The sequence below is a fragment of the Crinia signifera genome, chromosome 3 (genome assembly GCF_055691185.1).
Source record: "Crinia signifera chromosome 3, ASM5569118v1, whole genome shotgun sequence".
NCBI classification, from domain to species: domain Eukaryota; kingdom Metazoa; phylum Chordata; class Amphibia; order Anura; family Myobatrachidae; genus Crinia; species Crinia signifera.
Genome location: NC_139219.1, coordinates 98,250,756 through 98,268,803, shown reverse-complemented (window position 1 = coordinate 98,268,803; position 18,048 = coordinate 98,250,756). Strand labels below are relative to the sequence as shown.

Here is an 18,048-nt window from a genome sequence, read left to right as displayed (position 1 = left end):
AGTAGTACAAATAAAGATTGTGATGATGACATAATATAAATGCTAGTGTAACAGGATGAGGGAGATATTTGCCTGATATTTGCCTAGTCTGATGCTAAAGGGGATGATGAGGATACTGTTTGTGTAAGTCAGGCACTATTGGTAGTATTTCTTGCCGGGTATAAAAGGAAAGCCATTGCAATACCTGGTCATAAGACCCAAACAGCCACCTCTTGGATGTGGGATTAGTTTTACTCAAATCCTGACAACATTTGTGAAGGCATCTTCTCCATTTGTGAGGCAAAAGTTGGGATGTTATTTATCTAGGCACCTACTCCATGTTATGTCAGTGGCGGTGAGTATATGAATTTTATTTTACAAACGTATAACCATTTGTAAAAATAATAACAAGCAGGCCAGTATCAGCTACCAGCAGTTTGGACCAGCCCATGCAATCTCCACTATCATCATCATCTTCCTCATTAGTGATTAGGGATAGTACGTCCTAAAAAAGATGATATTTCCTAAATTGTTACATACTTTGCAAGTCTTCCTGGTGCTTCTCACTTTAAATTATGTTAAATAGATGCTGATTTCCACAAACTTATTTTGACTTTAAAAATTAAATGGGGTTTAAAAATTCTGAAGTGTACAAAGGAAGAGCAGGAATTAATTTTCCCAGTCCCTCTTTTGTAATCATGTTGCAATCTTTCGGTATACCAAAGATTGGATTTTAAGTTGAGAATTCTTTCTATTTATACAATTTCTTCCTGGCACGATACTACAGGGAGCACAGCTGAGGTACCAATACTTACCAATTCGGGTGCGCCGGATCTCTTATCTAGCCAGCATTATCTGGCTGGCGGTGTCAGGTGGACAGAGGTTGATGTCATGTGCCGGTCTCCTGGCACATGACATCTGTATCTGTATCTCTGCAGCCAACTCCCAGAGATAGGCATTGCCATGTTGCTGAGGTCATCTGATCAGAATTAAATGATTAATTTTTTGATCAGCTACCTGCAGCAGCCAATCACCTGATCCCCAAATTTATTTAAGGGGACCCCAGAAACTCCAAGACACCAGAATTATTCCACAGCTATCTGTACCTGTTATTTGTACTCTAGAGTGCAGAAAATATGTTCTTCAACAATGGATTTGTCCTACCCCCCCCCCCCCCCCCCCCAACAAATCTGTATTGGAACAATGGATTTGTCCTACCCCATCCACCCCCTTTATTTCACCTTTTTCAAAGCTAAATTATTTTATATTTTTAAAAATGGTTTGGTAGAGTATTCCATCTCTAAGGCAAGAAAGAGATAACATTTTTTTTTTTGCAAATTGTGAAAGCTTTATTGATACTTTTTTTATTTCTATCAAAAGACATGCACAACATTGTTTTAAATCAAAACAATGGTATGAACACGATAGGTATAACAGGATCCTCAATTGCTTACATTTGAAAATAGTGTTGGTGGTGGTCCTAGGTTTAAATTACTCCTCTTTCTTCCCCTATTTCCACACCTTTTTTTGTCTTCTCCTTCCCTATCCTTCTTTCTATTCTTTTTTTTTTCCTTTATTTAAAATTATTTAAGTCATTATTTACATTTTTCATTTTATACTGGATGCAAAAATGTGAAAATGTCTTATTGCCCCAATTTGGGTGTATATGCCTAATGAGATTGATAGAGTATGACAGATGGACTTTTAATATCATCTATTCATCTTTTACTAAGTCTCACGTTAATTCTGTTTTCTGGGACTCATTGCTGCATCTTTTGCCACAAATGTTGCTATAATTGAATTGTAATCTTATTACATGTTTATGGCATTTGTATTGTAATAATTTACCTCTCTTGACTTCAATAAAAACATTTTTGGAAAAAAATTGGTTTGTGGGAGCCCAAACAAACTAAGCACTTCAGCAACAACAGCTGAAGTCCCTGTGGCTGAGTTGCTTGGTTTGTTATTGCATTCTTTTCAGATCTGGCTTGCTACATCAGGAACCCCTTGTGTATTCCCTATGATGCAATGACTGTGTGATGCAAAGAAGTCTTTTTCTGGGATTATTTTTGTGTTTTTATATATGAGAGTGCCTTTTTTGATGTGTTTTATTCAAAATAAATGCTTTTTTTTTATAAATCTTGAGAAAAGGTTTGGATTGCACTATTTCATAAGGATCATCCAGTTCACATTGATTCCAAAGGTCTAGCGCTGTGTTGAGAACCCCAAGGAGAAATCCTTTTGGTCATTTGATCTTTTTGGATTTTTTCATCTCTCTTTTAAATGCTTTATATAGTATACAGTTGTACTATTTGGGGATAAGCAGCTGCAGGACTATTTGTTTGGCGCTCAAGAGTGACTGTTATTTGTGCGATGGAAATTAATGTTATTGAGGTTATTACTCAAAGAAGGAATAGATACACTATGTAAAATTACATCTATATCTACACAATTAGCAGATTCCGAATGTTAGATCTAAAGCAGAAGCTGGAAACGCTAAAAGATTTGAGCTGTGAAACAAGAATTTGAATTACGCAATTTGTTTATAGAAAAGAGTGATTAGGACCGATAACATTCAAGTTTAATAGCCTGCTATTAAAAACATTCAACTTTGTTTACCTTCAATGCTAAAATCATTTAAGGTGAATTGCATAAATTATGTTCTTCATAAAAATAAATACACACAACTTTCTTCAGAAGCTGACCTCCATTTAGATATTATCTTACAGTTTCTTGAAATGTTCTGTAAGTCTATAAAGAAAGCTAATTTTAAAACTCTACTATATGAAACTTAGTACCTGACTAGTACAGTGTTTATTACACATACACTGGTTGATTTGCAAAGACGTGCAAGTTTAAATCTGGGGATGTATTCAAATTGTCAACATTCTCAACATTCACAATGTCAACAGTTACTAAGAACTGGTCGACATTCATGTCAAAAGGTGAAATGTTGCCATTGTCAGAATGTCAACATTAGAGTTAGATTTCGGGTTGGATGGTCTATATCCTACATTTGTTTTTGCTTTTGCAGCGGGTCACGTCATTCAGGAAGCCCTTCATCCCAGTGTCCCAAAAGCAATGGCACTTTGGATACTTCCTCAGAGTACATTGTCCCTCATTCCAACTCCCAGCAGAAATCTGTCACTGTTTCAAGGTCCTTCCACAGGCAAGTGGCTGTGAATAAATATGTAACTGGATGGAAAGAGGCTGAAGATAGTCCTCCTCCAGAAGTATGTGATCGTACAGAATGTCAAAGGTAAGAAATAAGTGCACAGTATATTCCTCTTACTTTGGCAATTTTATGGATAAGTATCAGTAGTATATTTACTAACATCTGGACTTTCTTTATACCTTTCAATCAATTAACATAGCATACCTTCCCATTTATTATTTGGAATTAGGAACATAATGTGCACAAGAAAAGGGGTTATGGTGACACTACAAGGAGATCTGCCATGTCTCATTGGGGTTATGTCCTGCTCTAAGCTGTCTCCTGTCACCTTCAGTGCTGCAAGTATAGTACCTGCTAGTGGCACACACACAGTCATGAAAGTGATTACATGTATTGTTGAGTACCTGAGCTTAGTGAGGGGTGATCCTTCAGCTATCTGGGCAATTTAAATTAATGTGGCAAGAAGCAGTGGCAGGCAGTTTCAGAATATTAGCTGGAGTTTGATTGGAAACCTCCTGTACTGTTATAGTGCTGAACATATAGCCCAGGTACAGGTACAGGTAATGGCATCAGTGTTGGCCATTAATGTATACAAAGGGAGCATGTAGGAAGTAACCCTGGGACTTCGTTTTTTTGGTGCTCAAATGCTAGTAATGCTAGTTTACTTCCAACCTTTTTGATCCAAACAAAAGTGAGTCCTTATATGTACTGTACCATATGTACCTCAGCACCTCGAAAAAATCACTTGTGTTGTGGATGTGGGTGGGGGAGTTTGGAGCTGAGAGGAAGAGAGAGAAACCTGTGTGGGGAGGGGGTGCAGAGAATGGGAGAAGTCTAGAGCAATGAGGGAAGAGAGTAAAGCCTGAGCAGGGAAGGGGGGCTCGGGTGTGCTGCAGATGGGGAAACAAGCCACTCAACGCTGTCCTTCAATAGCAGTTGCTATAGAGGTTCCCCAACACCCCCGGGACTGCTGTAGGTCTCCTGCATGTTCCCTGCTGTCTGGGAACTGGTGACTGGTGGAGCTCTGTTTCACACAAGAAAACAAAAATTAGACTCTTTTTTAGGGGCACTTTTTTTGTATTATGTACATATTAAACTTTAACTTTTATTTACATGATTTTAAAATATTATCACAAATCCAAATGTGTGTTGACTAATTTTTAATATAAAAAAGTACTTACTGTACCTAATATTTGTAAATGCAACTGTGTATAATATAAACCATCCAACCTTATGTTATAAGCTGAGGCTGCCATCACTTAGTACACATCCATTTCCTATTAACATATCCACAAGTCCTGCCAGAGCTGACATATACGGAGCAACAGTCCGTGGACCTTAGCATGTTGTACTAGGTGCCTAACTCAAGTTTGATTGGAAGGGGCCGAACTTGTGCATGTGCAGACCCTTTCTGACCAGAGGCCAATGTGGATGTTTTTTCTGTGGAAGCCAATGTGTAATTCCTTTGAGACAGTTGCCACACCAGGAATATCGAGAGGCCAAGCCCTCTTTTTGTTATACCACTTGCCTTTTTGTTACACAACACCCTCTTCTGTACTGGGCATGCAAGTATGCTGCTATATAGATCACGACTCCAAAGTCTGGCCAACCCTGGTGTAATGGTTAGCATTACTACCTCACGGTACTGAGGCCATGGTCTCGATTCCCACCATGGCCCTGTCTGTGTGGAGCTTGTATGTTCTCCACTTGGGTTAAGCAGCTGAATGTGATCTTATGTACATGGGGGCTACCTGGAAGTATGCGAGGGATGTGCTGCTGTCAGTGAGGTGGGAATGTGCCTCTGTCAGTGAGATGCAAACGATCAACGTTTCGGTTTAATTAACCTTTGTCAAGATCAGCAAACAGTCTAACAAACATACCTTATATCCCCCTCCATGTGTCAGCCGCCCGCCTCCATCTTCAGGGTTCATCAGCATCACCTGACGGCGACGTGCGTTCCCGGCGCAGTTTGATGACACTTCCGACACTGTGTCTAGCCGAACACAGTACTTCCGGCTTCAGGAGACGCGTTGCTGGGCAGCCAATGCTACAAAACAAAATAGCGTGCATATACATCAAAAATAATGTAGAAAAAGAACAAGCATAAAATCATCATGGAACATAACTCTTATTTCACTTATGGCGGCAGTGAGAAACGAATATACTATATATGGCACAGTGGTGTAGTCATGTAGATATGCATGATCTACAACTCTAGCTGGATAACGGCTAGGATGACACTCTGTAAACCTTTGCAGGGTGTCCATGTAAATAAAAATGCCTTGCCTGAAACATTGACTTAATGTTGCTAGAGAAACCCATACTGTGCTGGCCGGGAACGCACGTCGCCGTCAGGTGACGCTGATGAACCCGGAAGATGGAGGCGGGCGGCTGACACATGGAGGGGGATATAAGGTATGTTTGTTAGACTGTTTGCTGATCTTGACAAAGGTTAATTAAACCGAAATGTTGATCGTTTGCATCTTGCTGTAATTTATTGGTGTTGAAGACCGCCGAGTGCCGCCCCCCCCCCCCCCCCCCCCCCGCTTGCCGGAGTAACAAGTATATATATATATAATCAAAGAGGGAGAGAAAGTGCTTACCACATCACAGACCACACCACCTGTGCAAACCAAGCCCCCAAAATTGTTGCCATGCCCACTATGCTGAACACACCCCCTGCGGCAACTCATAATAGGCCCTTCAGAAATTTCAGCTCCAGGCCCATGTGGACCTTAAACTGGCACTGGGTGATTCACACCCTGTGGCCATTTGGGGGCGGTAACCCAGCTGTGTGCATAGCTGCGAACGCATTCACATGCCGTGCATATGGTCAGGATTTCACTTGGGCAGTGCGGCATGAGGCAGCCTTTACCTGCTCACATGTCTGAATTGGGCCCCTAGTGCATGCACAGAGATGGTCCATCTTATGGGTGTATTATGGGAGTGTTGCAGGCATGATGGTGAAAGTGATTTAGCTGGGCAATTGAATTACCCCCTGATTGGTTGGCAATCACATTCTGCCAGATGAGTTTATGTCATAAAACTATGTTCTTCCTAATCGGCAATCGTCCTCAGAGGATTGGAACTTGACGCATGATTTGTCAGGCTTAAACAATTCTGTTATTCCTAGTGTAATATTCAGGTCAGTATTCCAGTGTCTTAGATCAATAGAACCTTATTCCGAGTTGGACACAAACTAGTAAAATGTATTTGGATTTTTTTTTTTATTCAGCATTGATTGCAAACTTCCTCTACTTGGCTTCAGTTCCCTCCCATTGACGTACCTGGGTCTGATGTGGCAGGAGTGCAACTGGAACTGTGATTTTTGTGTCAGTGCTGAAAGTGTGAAAAATCGCAGTATACAATGGAAACACATGACAGTTAATGGCCAGATAGTGCAGATAATAAATACCCAAGTGTCTCAGAGCATATAAAATGTGAAGTTCAGCTGATACAAATAGAACATTTACTTTTCTTTAATGGCAGCACTTAAAAATATTTGTGCTTTGGAACCCTTTAGATACTTCCCTAGTATGAAGCATGGATTATTTATTTAAGACAAATGTGCACTGCACTTTACAGTCACTTTGTAAACAAGGTCAGTGTAAGAGATTCTGCATAAATAAGTGTGTTTTCACCGTGTGCAACCGATTGGATCATCATCATCAGTGTAGTTGCACGTTGCTATTTTTTTCACTTATATTTATTAAGTTTTTAAGTATACAAGTCAGGAGAAAAGACACATTGGGTCATCACGATTACCTTAGACAACACACTGATAAGGCAATACAGTTGGTATAAATTAGGGTGCTTGAAAAATGAACATCAATGAGCATATCAATATCCATTATAAAGACACGACATAAATGTATAAGAACTTGTATCGAAGGTAGAGTTTCATATGTATAAATAACAGTATACACTCAATCAATATGTAGTTTCACCGTAAAACATGAGTGTAAAAAGTGCTAAACCTAAGATACACAGGGAGAGTGGGGGGACGCAACGGGAGGAGTAAAGGTGGGGGAGGGAGGGTGGTGGGTGTCGGATGCTCTTCACCAAAGGCACATAAATACAACCCAGGGTTTGGTAAAGCTGAAGGTACGGTGAGAGTATATCGATGCATCACACTTGTCAAAAATCATACATTTCGTTAACATTGGTATCAGATGAGACAGTGTAGTGTAAACCTTAGATAGCCACAGTTTTAATATAAGTTTCTTGGTAGTAGTGACCAAATTTGGGAGGAAGGGGATCATATGTTGTTTGAAAACATGTACAGTATGTTCCATGCATCGAAATTGGCAAATAACAATGGGAAGGGTTGGAGTGTAACACTTAAATCATAGGTATCATTTATATCATTTACGATTTTATGCCAATATTTTTTGACAGGGCCACAGTACCATAAGTTATGTTTCCTAGACTTTAAATTAATTTACTACATAATCGAGTGGTCCTAAGAATATCGGAGGAAGAACGTTTAATTGGTAATAGCTGCATAATATATGTGAGTTTGGGGAAAATAATAGATTGAACAAGCTCAAATCTACCCAAAAGGGACAAGGGCAAGTCATGCCACGTGTCAGTGTTGTGTTTTATAGCTTTATACGGCTGGCGAAAAGTTAAGTTTGTATCTATGTTATTGGGGATTTGGATGCCTAAGTATTTAATGTGAGATAGAATAAAAATCAGGGGTGGGCCCACGTAAGACAAGGAGCTCAGATTTCTTTATTTTGTACCCTGAGAAACTACCAAACTGTTTGAGGATGATACGAAGGGTCGCTGGGATAGAGTGGGAGGGATTGGGCAAGAATAACAGCATGTCATCAGCAAAAAAGGAGTACCTCATATCTATGTCTCTAAAGAAAACTTCTTATTACAGAAGAGACAATCTGAGGGCTATTGCTAATGGTTCTAGATCAAAGGTGAATAGAAGTGGGAACATGGGGCAACCCTTGTGTGTGCCTCGTAAACCGGGAAGGGGTCTGACATAATGCCATTACATATAATCCTAGATGAGGATGCTGTATAAAGAGTCTCCAGCCAAGTATAAGGAACATAGTCTGGAATCTGAAATGGTGTAAGATATTATATAAGTGGTCCCAGTGCACCATGTCGAAGGTCTTTTCTGCATCAAGAGAAAGGATAGCTCTTGGTGTATTCAACACAATCTACTGGGAGTCACAGGCCACAGATAGGACATGCCTAATGTTTGTAACTGGGTTCCTCCCCATATCAAAGCCTGTTTTGTCCTGGTGAACCAGGTGTGGGACGACTGCTTCAAGTGTCTCTGCCAAGATCTTTGTCAGCATTTTATAGTCCAGGTTGAGGAGTGAGATTGTATGATATTGGGCAGGATCAGATAGATCCCTAATCGGTTTAGAAAGGACTCAGATATTTGCCAAATTGAAATAAGGGGGAATGGAGCCAGTGCGGAGGATGGTATTAAAGAGCTAAACAAGGAGCTACTCGTGAGGCCAGCAACTTGTAGTAGTCCGCAGAAAGACCGGACCTGATTTCAAATTGGCAATAGAGTCTATTACTTATTGCAGTGTAATATCTCGAGTAAGGGAAACACTGAACTCGGCTCAGAGAGAGTTGTGGGAGAGGTAATTGTAAAAAACCTTGATAATGGAAATGCTGTAGATGTGGTCTTCCTAGATTTTGTTAAAGCTTTGGATACAGTGCCACACAAGAGGTTGATAAATAAAATGGAGGACTGGTAAGAATCTGTAGATGGGTAGGGAACTGGCTGTGTAGAGAACAAAGAGTAGTTGTGAACAGTGCCGTCTCAAATATGCTACCAGTACTAAGTGGAGTTCCACAGGGTTCAGTACTAGGGCCCATTTTATTTAACATATTTATTAACGATATTGGGCTGGGATTACTCCGCAATGTATCCATCTTTGCTGATGACACAAAACTGAGTAGAGTTATAAAATCAACTGAGGATGTCTCCGCGCTTCAGAATGATCTTAACAAACTAGATGAGTGGGCAAAAAAGTGGATGATGAGGTTCAATGTGGATAAATGCAAGGTTATGCACCTTGGGAGACATAACCAGTGTGCTAGTTATAACCTAAGTGGGGAGGCATTGGATAATTCAGTACTTGAAAAGGATCTAGGAGTCCAAATAGATAACAAACTGGGGTGTAGTACTCAATATCACATAGCAACAAAAAAGGCCAACAGAATTCTAGCATGTATTAAAAGGGGCATGGAAACTAGGGACTCAAAAGTAATTATGCCAATGTACAAAGCATTGGTTAGACTGCACCTTGAATGTAGAGTACAGTTCTGGGCCCCGCACTATAAAAAGGACATCATAGAACTGGAAAAAAAACCAAAGAAGAGCAACAAAGCTAATTAAGGGAATGGAGCATTTAAGCTACGAGGACAGACTGAGCAAATTGGGACTGTTTACACTAGAGACGAGATGTTAAAGTGGGGACATCCTCAACATGTACAAATATATCGAATGCCAATATAAGGAACTGTCAAGCACCCTTTTTACTGCAGGGACGGAGTCTAGGACACAGGGGCACGAGTTTATATTAGAAGCAAGAAGATTTCGTTCCCTTAGAAGGAAAAATTTATTTACGGTCAGGACAGTCAAACTATGGAACTCTCTTCCTGGAGAAGTGGTGTAGGCTGACACAATAAATACGTTTAAAATAAGGTTGGACAAACATTTATTGGTTAAAAACATCCAAGGGTACAAATAAGAATCATAATATGTCTTTAAAAATATCAGAATATACTATATAACAAGGGAAAGGCTATTATAACCTAGGTTAAACTTGATGGCCGAAAGTCTTTATTCAGCCTTGAAAAAAAAGAGGGGGTGGGGTTTTGAAAAGATGGCACCCCACCCCCTCTTTTTTTTCAAACTTATAATAAGGATTGATCCAAGGGTATTGAAATAAAGGCAGCAGAATCCCAGGAGTGCCACACTTTTTTCAAATTCCCCCACAAACTTTATTCAGCCTTATCTACTATGTAACTCTGTAACTATGTAACACATCATGTCTAAGGTATTCCACTAATTAGCCACAGTAATTTACCACAAGATAATTGCTATGTGGGGTTATTCAGTTAGTCCCATAATTTATCCCACAGGCTGCACTTGACATGAATTTCTTTTTAGTTCTGATCAGATCCAACAAAAAAAATCCCCCCAAAAAACTGTTTTCAGGCACAAAGATTTTCTCAGATTCTGTATGTTAATTTTAATTTAATGGGCATGAAATAGAGGCTTCCATTAAATTAACGATTAATGAAATTCCTCTTCAAGGATCTTGACTGAATGGTATAGTCATGTCAAATAGGTGCATGTTTTTCACTTTAGCTAAACACAAAATTAACAAGCAGTGACATGTTCTAAATGTATTGAAACTTGTTCTGTGTACACAAAATTGCATTGAAATTTTATATGCAGTATGTTACAATGTTATGTAAAAATCTGATATTTATTACTTGAATACAGTGAAGAAGCATTGCCTTTGTCAGATCCGCTGCAGAATACAACAATTGAAGCAGAAAGTGAGAGACAACGTAACCTGTCAAAGGATGTTGAAGAGGGAAGAGGAAAGGTTGGTAATACTTACATTTTGTTTGTAATATATGAATATTTAGCACAGCCTGCATTCAAGTGAGGTAGCATAATGAACAGCATGAAAACAATATGTGTGTATAAATCAAATATTTATTGTTATTGTATTGCATAATAATTTTTCAGTTATCACTCATGCCAGTATACATCACAAAGTGGGCATGACTTCTAGAAGGTCACAAATGCCTTTGCAGCTGCAATCCCATGCAAATACTTTAGCCGTCCGGATTTATATTGAGACGCCCACTGCCACATGCAATCTTCAGAACACATTACCTTCAGGTTTTGGGTTCTAATGGGTTTTGCCAAAACACACCCTCAATGTTTTGGGTTTTGTTTTATTTTGCTCCCACACTATGATTAACCTCAATAACATTAATTTACACTCATTTTCAGTCTATTCTGAACACCTCACACCTCACAATATTGTTTTTAGGCCAAAAGGTTTCACCCAGGTAGCTGGATAACTATGCTAAGCCACACAAGTGTGCGGCACAAACACGTGGCTCATCTAGGAGTTGCACTGCAGTGGCAGACAGGATGGCAGTTTTAAAAACTAGGCCCAAAAAGCATCAGTTTCATGCAGTACTGACTTGTTCTGCGAGTGTGTATCTGTTTTTGTCAGTTTAATACCCAATAAGACCCCTATCTGGCTTGATCGTGTTTACGACCAGCCGAGGAGCAGTGGGCGATTCGTGCAGCAATGCAATAGCTGCACTGCGGAGCTGCAAGGGAACGGAACTTACTGACCAGACATAACCAGGCGACGACCAGCCGAGGAGCAGTGGGCGATTTGTGCAGCAATGCAATAGCTGCACTGCGGAGCTCAAAGGGAACGGAACCTTCCTTACCAGACATAACCAGGCGACGACCAGCCGAGGAGCAGTGGGCGATTTATGCAGCACTGAGTTGTTCTGCGAGTGTGTATCTGTTTTTGTCAGTTTAATATCCGATAAGACCCCTATCTGGCTTGATTGTGTTTACCACCAGCCGAGGAGCAGTGGACGATTCATGCATCAATGCAATAGCTTTAGGTGTGAACCCACACCTTCCACAGAAGCTGAATCAGTACCTATGCATTTGTAAATGAGTCAAAATAATGCGTAAGAGCCAACAGTAACCATATTTTTTCAAAAATAAACACCCTCTCACTGGCACTGTCTGCTCGTCTGGGTATAAGTTCCCTATTGATGTGGTTGTTTACTGGTCAAGATGCACGGTTGCATTAAGTGGAAGCTCATTCATGTTGTGTGTCCAAATTCTATAATGCTAGCTGCATAGCTAATTTCTTGGAAATATGATGATGGGCTGCTGTAGATGAGATACCAGTTTGTGATGCTTTTCTGACATATACTGGTAGTGCAAAAGTTTGCACTTACTCCAGGTTTCTGGGTTCATGCCATGCCACCAAGCGGACTTCTGGGACTGTGACGTCCTAACTCTAGACTACAGCAGTCTCAAGATCTACTTTACCGTCGTATCTACCAAGTGATATTCTGTGAACTAGAGTCATGCAAGCTGGACTCTGGGATATAAGACTGCAGCCATTGACGCAGGACACCCTGTACCTGCCCAGGGTTGTTTCTTTGTTGGCCTCAATTGGCTCTTAACCCAGGTAGTAAAATATTCATCCTACAACTCTGTGAATCTGGCTTCAGATACCTCTCTGTGCCAGTGAGCCCAAAGAATTCATCGCAGATGTGCAATTCTGCCCTTCCGAGATTTGGAGCCATGGTATTTTGACTAACACATATGGAGATATATTATATCAGTATTCTCAGCTTAAGCCTAATCCAGTGAGACAGCTCATTTCTTATTACAAATTGGGGCCCTAGTCTCTTGCATAGCCCAGTGGTTAAGTACCTGCTCTCTCTACTGGCAGTGATGGTGGGTTCCCCGGTTCGAATCCCTAGTCTCCCAGTCCCAGTGGCGTGCGGTGGGATGAGGCAGGTGCCATACTAGCGTATTTGCTGGAGTTTTGAACTGATAAAGTATGTAAAATATACAAAGAATTTATTTTAAAAATCTTATTTTATTATTCTAATCATTTTTATAGTCAAAACGCTGGAGTAAAAAGTTTATTGCAGGTGAGGCAGTGCCTCACCTGGCTACCTTTTCTGCACATCTCTTATCAAAACTCAGCGAATCTCCAGCAGTACACACTGCTGCCAATGTGTATAATGCTGGCATGTACCCCATGGATCATATATTGTGTGCATATCTGGTACTTGCCAGGAACTCTTGAGCCATTTACCTAACCGCACGTCCCAGTCCCTGCTGTTCCTATGTACAGGCTAGTGTTGTTAATTATAATCGTACAGCACTGTTTCCAGCTGATCCTGCATTAGGACACCAAGGGGGTTATTCTAGTTCATTCTTTCTGACAAAATCCTTCTTAGATGGACAAAACCATGTGCACTGCGGGTGGGGCAGATGTAACTTATGCAGAGAGAATTAGATTTGGGTGGGGTTTTTCTTCAAAGTGAGATCTATATTGCAGTGTAAAATAAAGCAGTCAGTATTTTCCCTGCACAGAAACAAAATAACTCACCCAAATCTAATTCTATCTGCACATGTTACATCTGCCCCCCTGCAGTGCACATGGTTTTGTCCATCTAAGAAGGATTTTGTCAGAAAGAATGAACTAGAATAAACCCCAAAGTGAGGTCTGCTTCTCTCTCCCCTCTGCACAGTTCTGACTCCCAAGCTGTCATAGTGGTCTGATTTCTCTATGAAGAAGAGGATTTTTCATTTTCTGTGTGCAACTCATCCTCTTTATGCTGCTGTCTGCTTTTATTTATTTATTTATTTATTTATTACCAGTTACTAATAAGACTACATTCTGCTAATAGCTGTCTAACCTAACCTTTAGTTATTTTCTAGTGCAAACCATAGGCTATTCTTGTCAACCCTGAATACTTTTGTATTCATAATCTACAGCTTGGGCTTCTTACAAGCGGGTACTGTATGGTCATCATTGCCACCACTTATGATTAGCAACCCTGCATTTCAATGGAGCCCTCTTGTTTTGCTTTGGGACATCATTCTGTGTGCCTGTCTTCCGACTATTGAGCTGTCTGAAGGCAGACTTTAGCTCTGATTTTCAGGCTGCCTGAAGGAATTGCAAAAGTATGTTGTTACAAAATGGACCAGTTAGGAGGCTTCCATAATGACCAAATCTTTTGTCATGTGTTTATGTAGACCAAACTACCTGCCTTGTGGGACAAAGGGGACAACTCTGAAGACAGTTTACAACTAAATAATATCAAGATATCCAGAATCACTAAATATTTACCTTCATGCGCATTAATGACTATGCAATGGATATATACAATTTTTATTCCCTGGTTAACCCGATACTTAATTTTTTTGGGTGACATTACTCTGAGGTACAGAATGCAGCAGAAGTTCAGCAAGGAATACACTCATACATTATTTCATGTTAATGAGTTGATTCTCAGAGTGTTCAGATCTCCAAATTCTTTAGCCATCCTATTGGAACTCCAAATGAATGTTCACCTCTACCAAGCTACTGTACCTTGTCTAAGTGGATGTCTTTCTTCCTATTGGCATGCCCTGAAAGGAAAATATCCCATATCAAGGACGAACCATTTGATAATGATTCCACTGCTATTTTGTTCCTCATTAGTGAGTAAGGGTAGAACTAAGGAAGAAGCTTTCCCTTTGAAACAGCATTACCTGTCACAGAATTCCTACTCCAGCCAGAGTGGTCTCATGTTGGCTCCAGCAGCCTGTTGTGGGTTTTAATATTTAATATAATTAGCCTCCATGCTTATAGGACTCTATGAGATATTTTTACTAAAGCTTCCGTTTGTTAAACCGAAAAAAAAATTAATTTAATTTTTACAGGCTGTAGTAAATTTAACCCCATGTTCGTTGTCGTCTCCCTTCTTGGTTTTTTTTTATAAGCTTAACAAACTGTTCCTTGGACAATGTACTTCATTTGATTTACAGTATTCCAAGCCTTTTCCTCTATCTTATGTTTTACTGTGTTACTGCTTAATGTTACTGGTATCTTATTATTTTTACTGTATTCTAGCGCAGCCTCCTGCTGCTAATGGTTACTGGGTAATTATGATCTCTTCTCCATACCTTGTTAGCCTGGCAATGTTTCTTATCCTCTCATTGTTCTTTAATGCTGTCTTGTGTTTCGTAGACTAAGTGGACATATTACATAGCTGCTGTGTCAATTTATGTTAGTGTGGATACCTTTCATAATGCTTTATTTGCATGTATGGGGAGAACTAAGTGATGGGGGCTATATCACTTCCCCTCATTAGAACATCCTCAGACATTGTGCTCAAACATCCATCACTAGATGTCTTTGAGAGCTATTTCCTTTATGGCTATTCCCATTCTTGATTTTCTTCCCCATCCCCAATTAACCCTTCTCCTCTATCAGTGCTGAATGGGCTAAGAAATACAGCTTCTACAGTATGTTAGGCATTACTACTAATTAGTTGGTTAATATTTTGTCCATGAATTCTAAAGGTCTGGATTCTTTTAAGAAGAGGCTCTTAGAAACTGCTAAACAAAGGCCTCCATTGCAGCAGTGCAGGAGAATCCATTTAAGTCACCTGCCCTAATGGCCCACATACAATGGCTTGGGTCACCATTCTAATTTAAAGGTATTTGTTTTAAATAGATCTTACAGGCAACACCCACCAAGCCACTGAGACTGGGAAAGTACATTTAATTCCTATAGCCCAAACAGGTGATCCAGGATTCCCAGCAACTTTGTTTACAGAGTAATAGCAAGATTGCACTTTACAGCCTTTGTTTAAGGTACAAGCATCCAGGTGTCTGCAAAATGATTTTTCTTTGGAGCTGGCAGTTGCAGTTGAATGTCTGTATTTATTGTGATCTACAATGTAATGCCCATTTTGCTCTTTAGTGCTTCCATATTTTGGTTATAAAATCATGTGAGGTTTTTTTTTGGTACTTGTTTCCTAGAACGGCGCCCATCGCGGGCATCGCATGTACATCGCATGCCATTATAATGGCATGCGATGCGACCGATGCGATGCCCGCGATTTTACATAGAAATGAATGGTAAATTGTAAATCGCGTCGTCGCATCGCATGCGGCCAAAAAATCACATGCGATGCGACCGACGCGATTTCCGATTTTACATAGGGAACAATGTTAAATGGCCCAATTGACCCAATTTCCCATAGGGAAATGGCCCACAGACCCCAAATAGCCACCCTGAAGTGTGAAATGCCCCCCCCCCTATTGTTAACGCCACCCCACCATCAACATCAACCCGAAGCATGGCGAGCGCAGCGGTACGCGTCCTCCAACCTTTTCATACCCCCACTATCCACGTAGGCGTGGAGTAGAGTATAGAAAGTGTGGCGAGCGCAGCGAGCCACCGAGCCCGAAGCGTGGCGAGCGGACGCGGATACCTGTGAAGCCCGCGAGGGGACGCGTATAGCTGTGAAGGTATCCGCGTCCGCTCGCCATTCTTCGGGCTCGGTGGCTCGCTGCGCTCGCCACACTTTCTATTCTCAACTCCACGCCAACGTGGATAGTGGGGGTATGAAAAAATTGTTCCCGAAGTAAAATTGCGGTAATCGCGTCGGTCGCATCGCATGCGATTTTTTGGCTACATGCGATGCGACCGACGCGATTTTTTTGCTTGCGATGCCTAAGATCAATATCGTGGGCGCCGTTCTAGGAAACAAGTACCTTTTTTTTTAATTGTGTACTTAGATCACATTTAAATGCTGTCCTCAGATTTGCTCCTTGGAGTGTTATTAATGGTTCCACAATGTCTTTCAGGAACCTAATGAGTGATTTAGAAGAAATATCATTGACCGGTCATAGCTTCTTTTTTCGAGTTGCATAATTTTCCACAATAAATCTAATATGGTCTTCCAAAGCATTCTCCACATTTTGTGTTATTCTGTTAGTGCCCCAATCTTTCTCGAGCCACATTCTTACAGGTAGAGGCAACTGTTTTATTTGTACTAGAGCACTATTATAATAATTCTAGAAACAATTATCCTTGTGAGTTGTTCTTGCAGATAATACTTATCAGCAACTGGGAGCAGACAGCATAAAGCATGCATTAGATGAATGGATGCATCTCTTGGAAAAGGGAGTTTTTTTTTTTTTTTTGGGGGGGGGGGGGGGGGTTCCTTTCTGTTTCCAAAACATTAAAACGGAAGCTCATTTACTTCACTATACCAAGATTACAGTATCACAGGAAGTGACCGGTCCTGGGACATTGCCTATACTTTTGTATTTTCCTTTAAAGGTTCCCAAGAAAATTCCTTTGTAAATATTGACTGGCAGCCGGAAGCATTTGCTTACTTTTACTTACATTTACGAGCCACTCAGGGCTCCTTCTGCACATATATGACTTGGCATTATGCTCAAGGGGCAGTTTTACAAAAAGTTTTAGTACTCTTTACTTATCACGGCGCCCATCGCGGGCATTGACTGCACTAAAAAAATCGGGTGCGACGCGACCGACGCGATGCCCGCGATTTCCCATAGGGAACAATGTTAAATGTCTCAATTGACCCGATTTTCCTGTTCAATGCCTCAATTGACCCGATTTTTCCATAGGAAACAATGTTAAATGGCCCACAGAGGCCAAATAGGCACCCTGAAGTGTGAAATGGCCCCCACAATTGTTAACGCCACCCCACGATCAATGTGAACCCGAAGCGTGGCGAGCGCAGGGAGCCCGCGAGGGACGGCGGTACGCGTCCTACGACCTTTCCATACCCCCACTATCCACGTCGGTGTGGAGTTGAGAATAGAATAGTGTAACGAGCGCAGCGAGCCACCGAGCCCGAAGCGTGGCGATCGCACGCGGATACCTGTGAAGCCCGCGAAGGGACGCGTTTACATGTGAAGGTATCCACGTCCCCTCGCGGGGCTCGCTGCGCTCGCCACGCTTCGGGCTCGGTGGCTCGCTGCGCTCGCCACACTATTCTATTCTCAACTCCACGCCGACGTGGATAGTGGGGGTATGAAAAGGTTGTAGGACGCGTACCGCCGCCCCTCGCGGGCTCGCTGCGCTCGCCACGCTTCGGGTTGACGTTGATCGTGGGGTGGCGTTAACAATTGTGGGGGCCATTTCACACTTCAGGGTGGCTATTTGGCCTCTGTGGGCCATTTAACATTGTTTCCTATGGAAAAATTGGGTCAATTGAGGCATTGAACATGAAAATCGGGTCAATTGAGACATTTAACATTGTTCCCTATGGGAAATCGCGGGCATCGCGTCGGTCGCGTCGCA

At 41.2% G+C, this 18,048-nt stretch overlaps 1 protein-coding gene across 3 annotated transcripts in view; it reads left to right on the top strand.

Annotated features, from left to right (window-relative positions):
- SIPA1L2 (signal induced proliferation associated 1 like 2) overlaps positions 1 to 18,048 on the top strand; it is a 348,073-nt gene that overhangs the window by 252,873 nt on the left and 77,152 nt on the right. For 2 of the 3 annotated variants that reach the window (XM_083176266.1, XM_083176267.1), the window contains exons 15-16: positions 3,014 to 3,238; positions 10,647 to 10,752. In XM_083176266.1, the coding sequence (XP_083032392.1) occupies positions 3,014 to 3,238; positions 10,647 to 10,752 (331 nt within the window). The remainder of the gene's footprint in view (positions 1 to 3,013; positions 3,239 to 10,646; positions 10,753 to 18,048) is intronic. The other variant, XM_083176268.1, reaches the window with a different exon arrangement.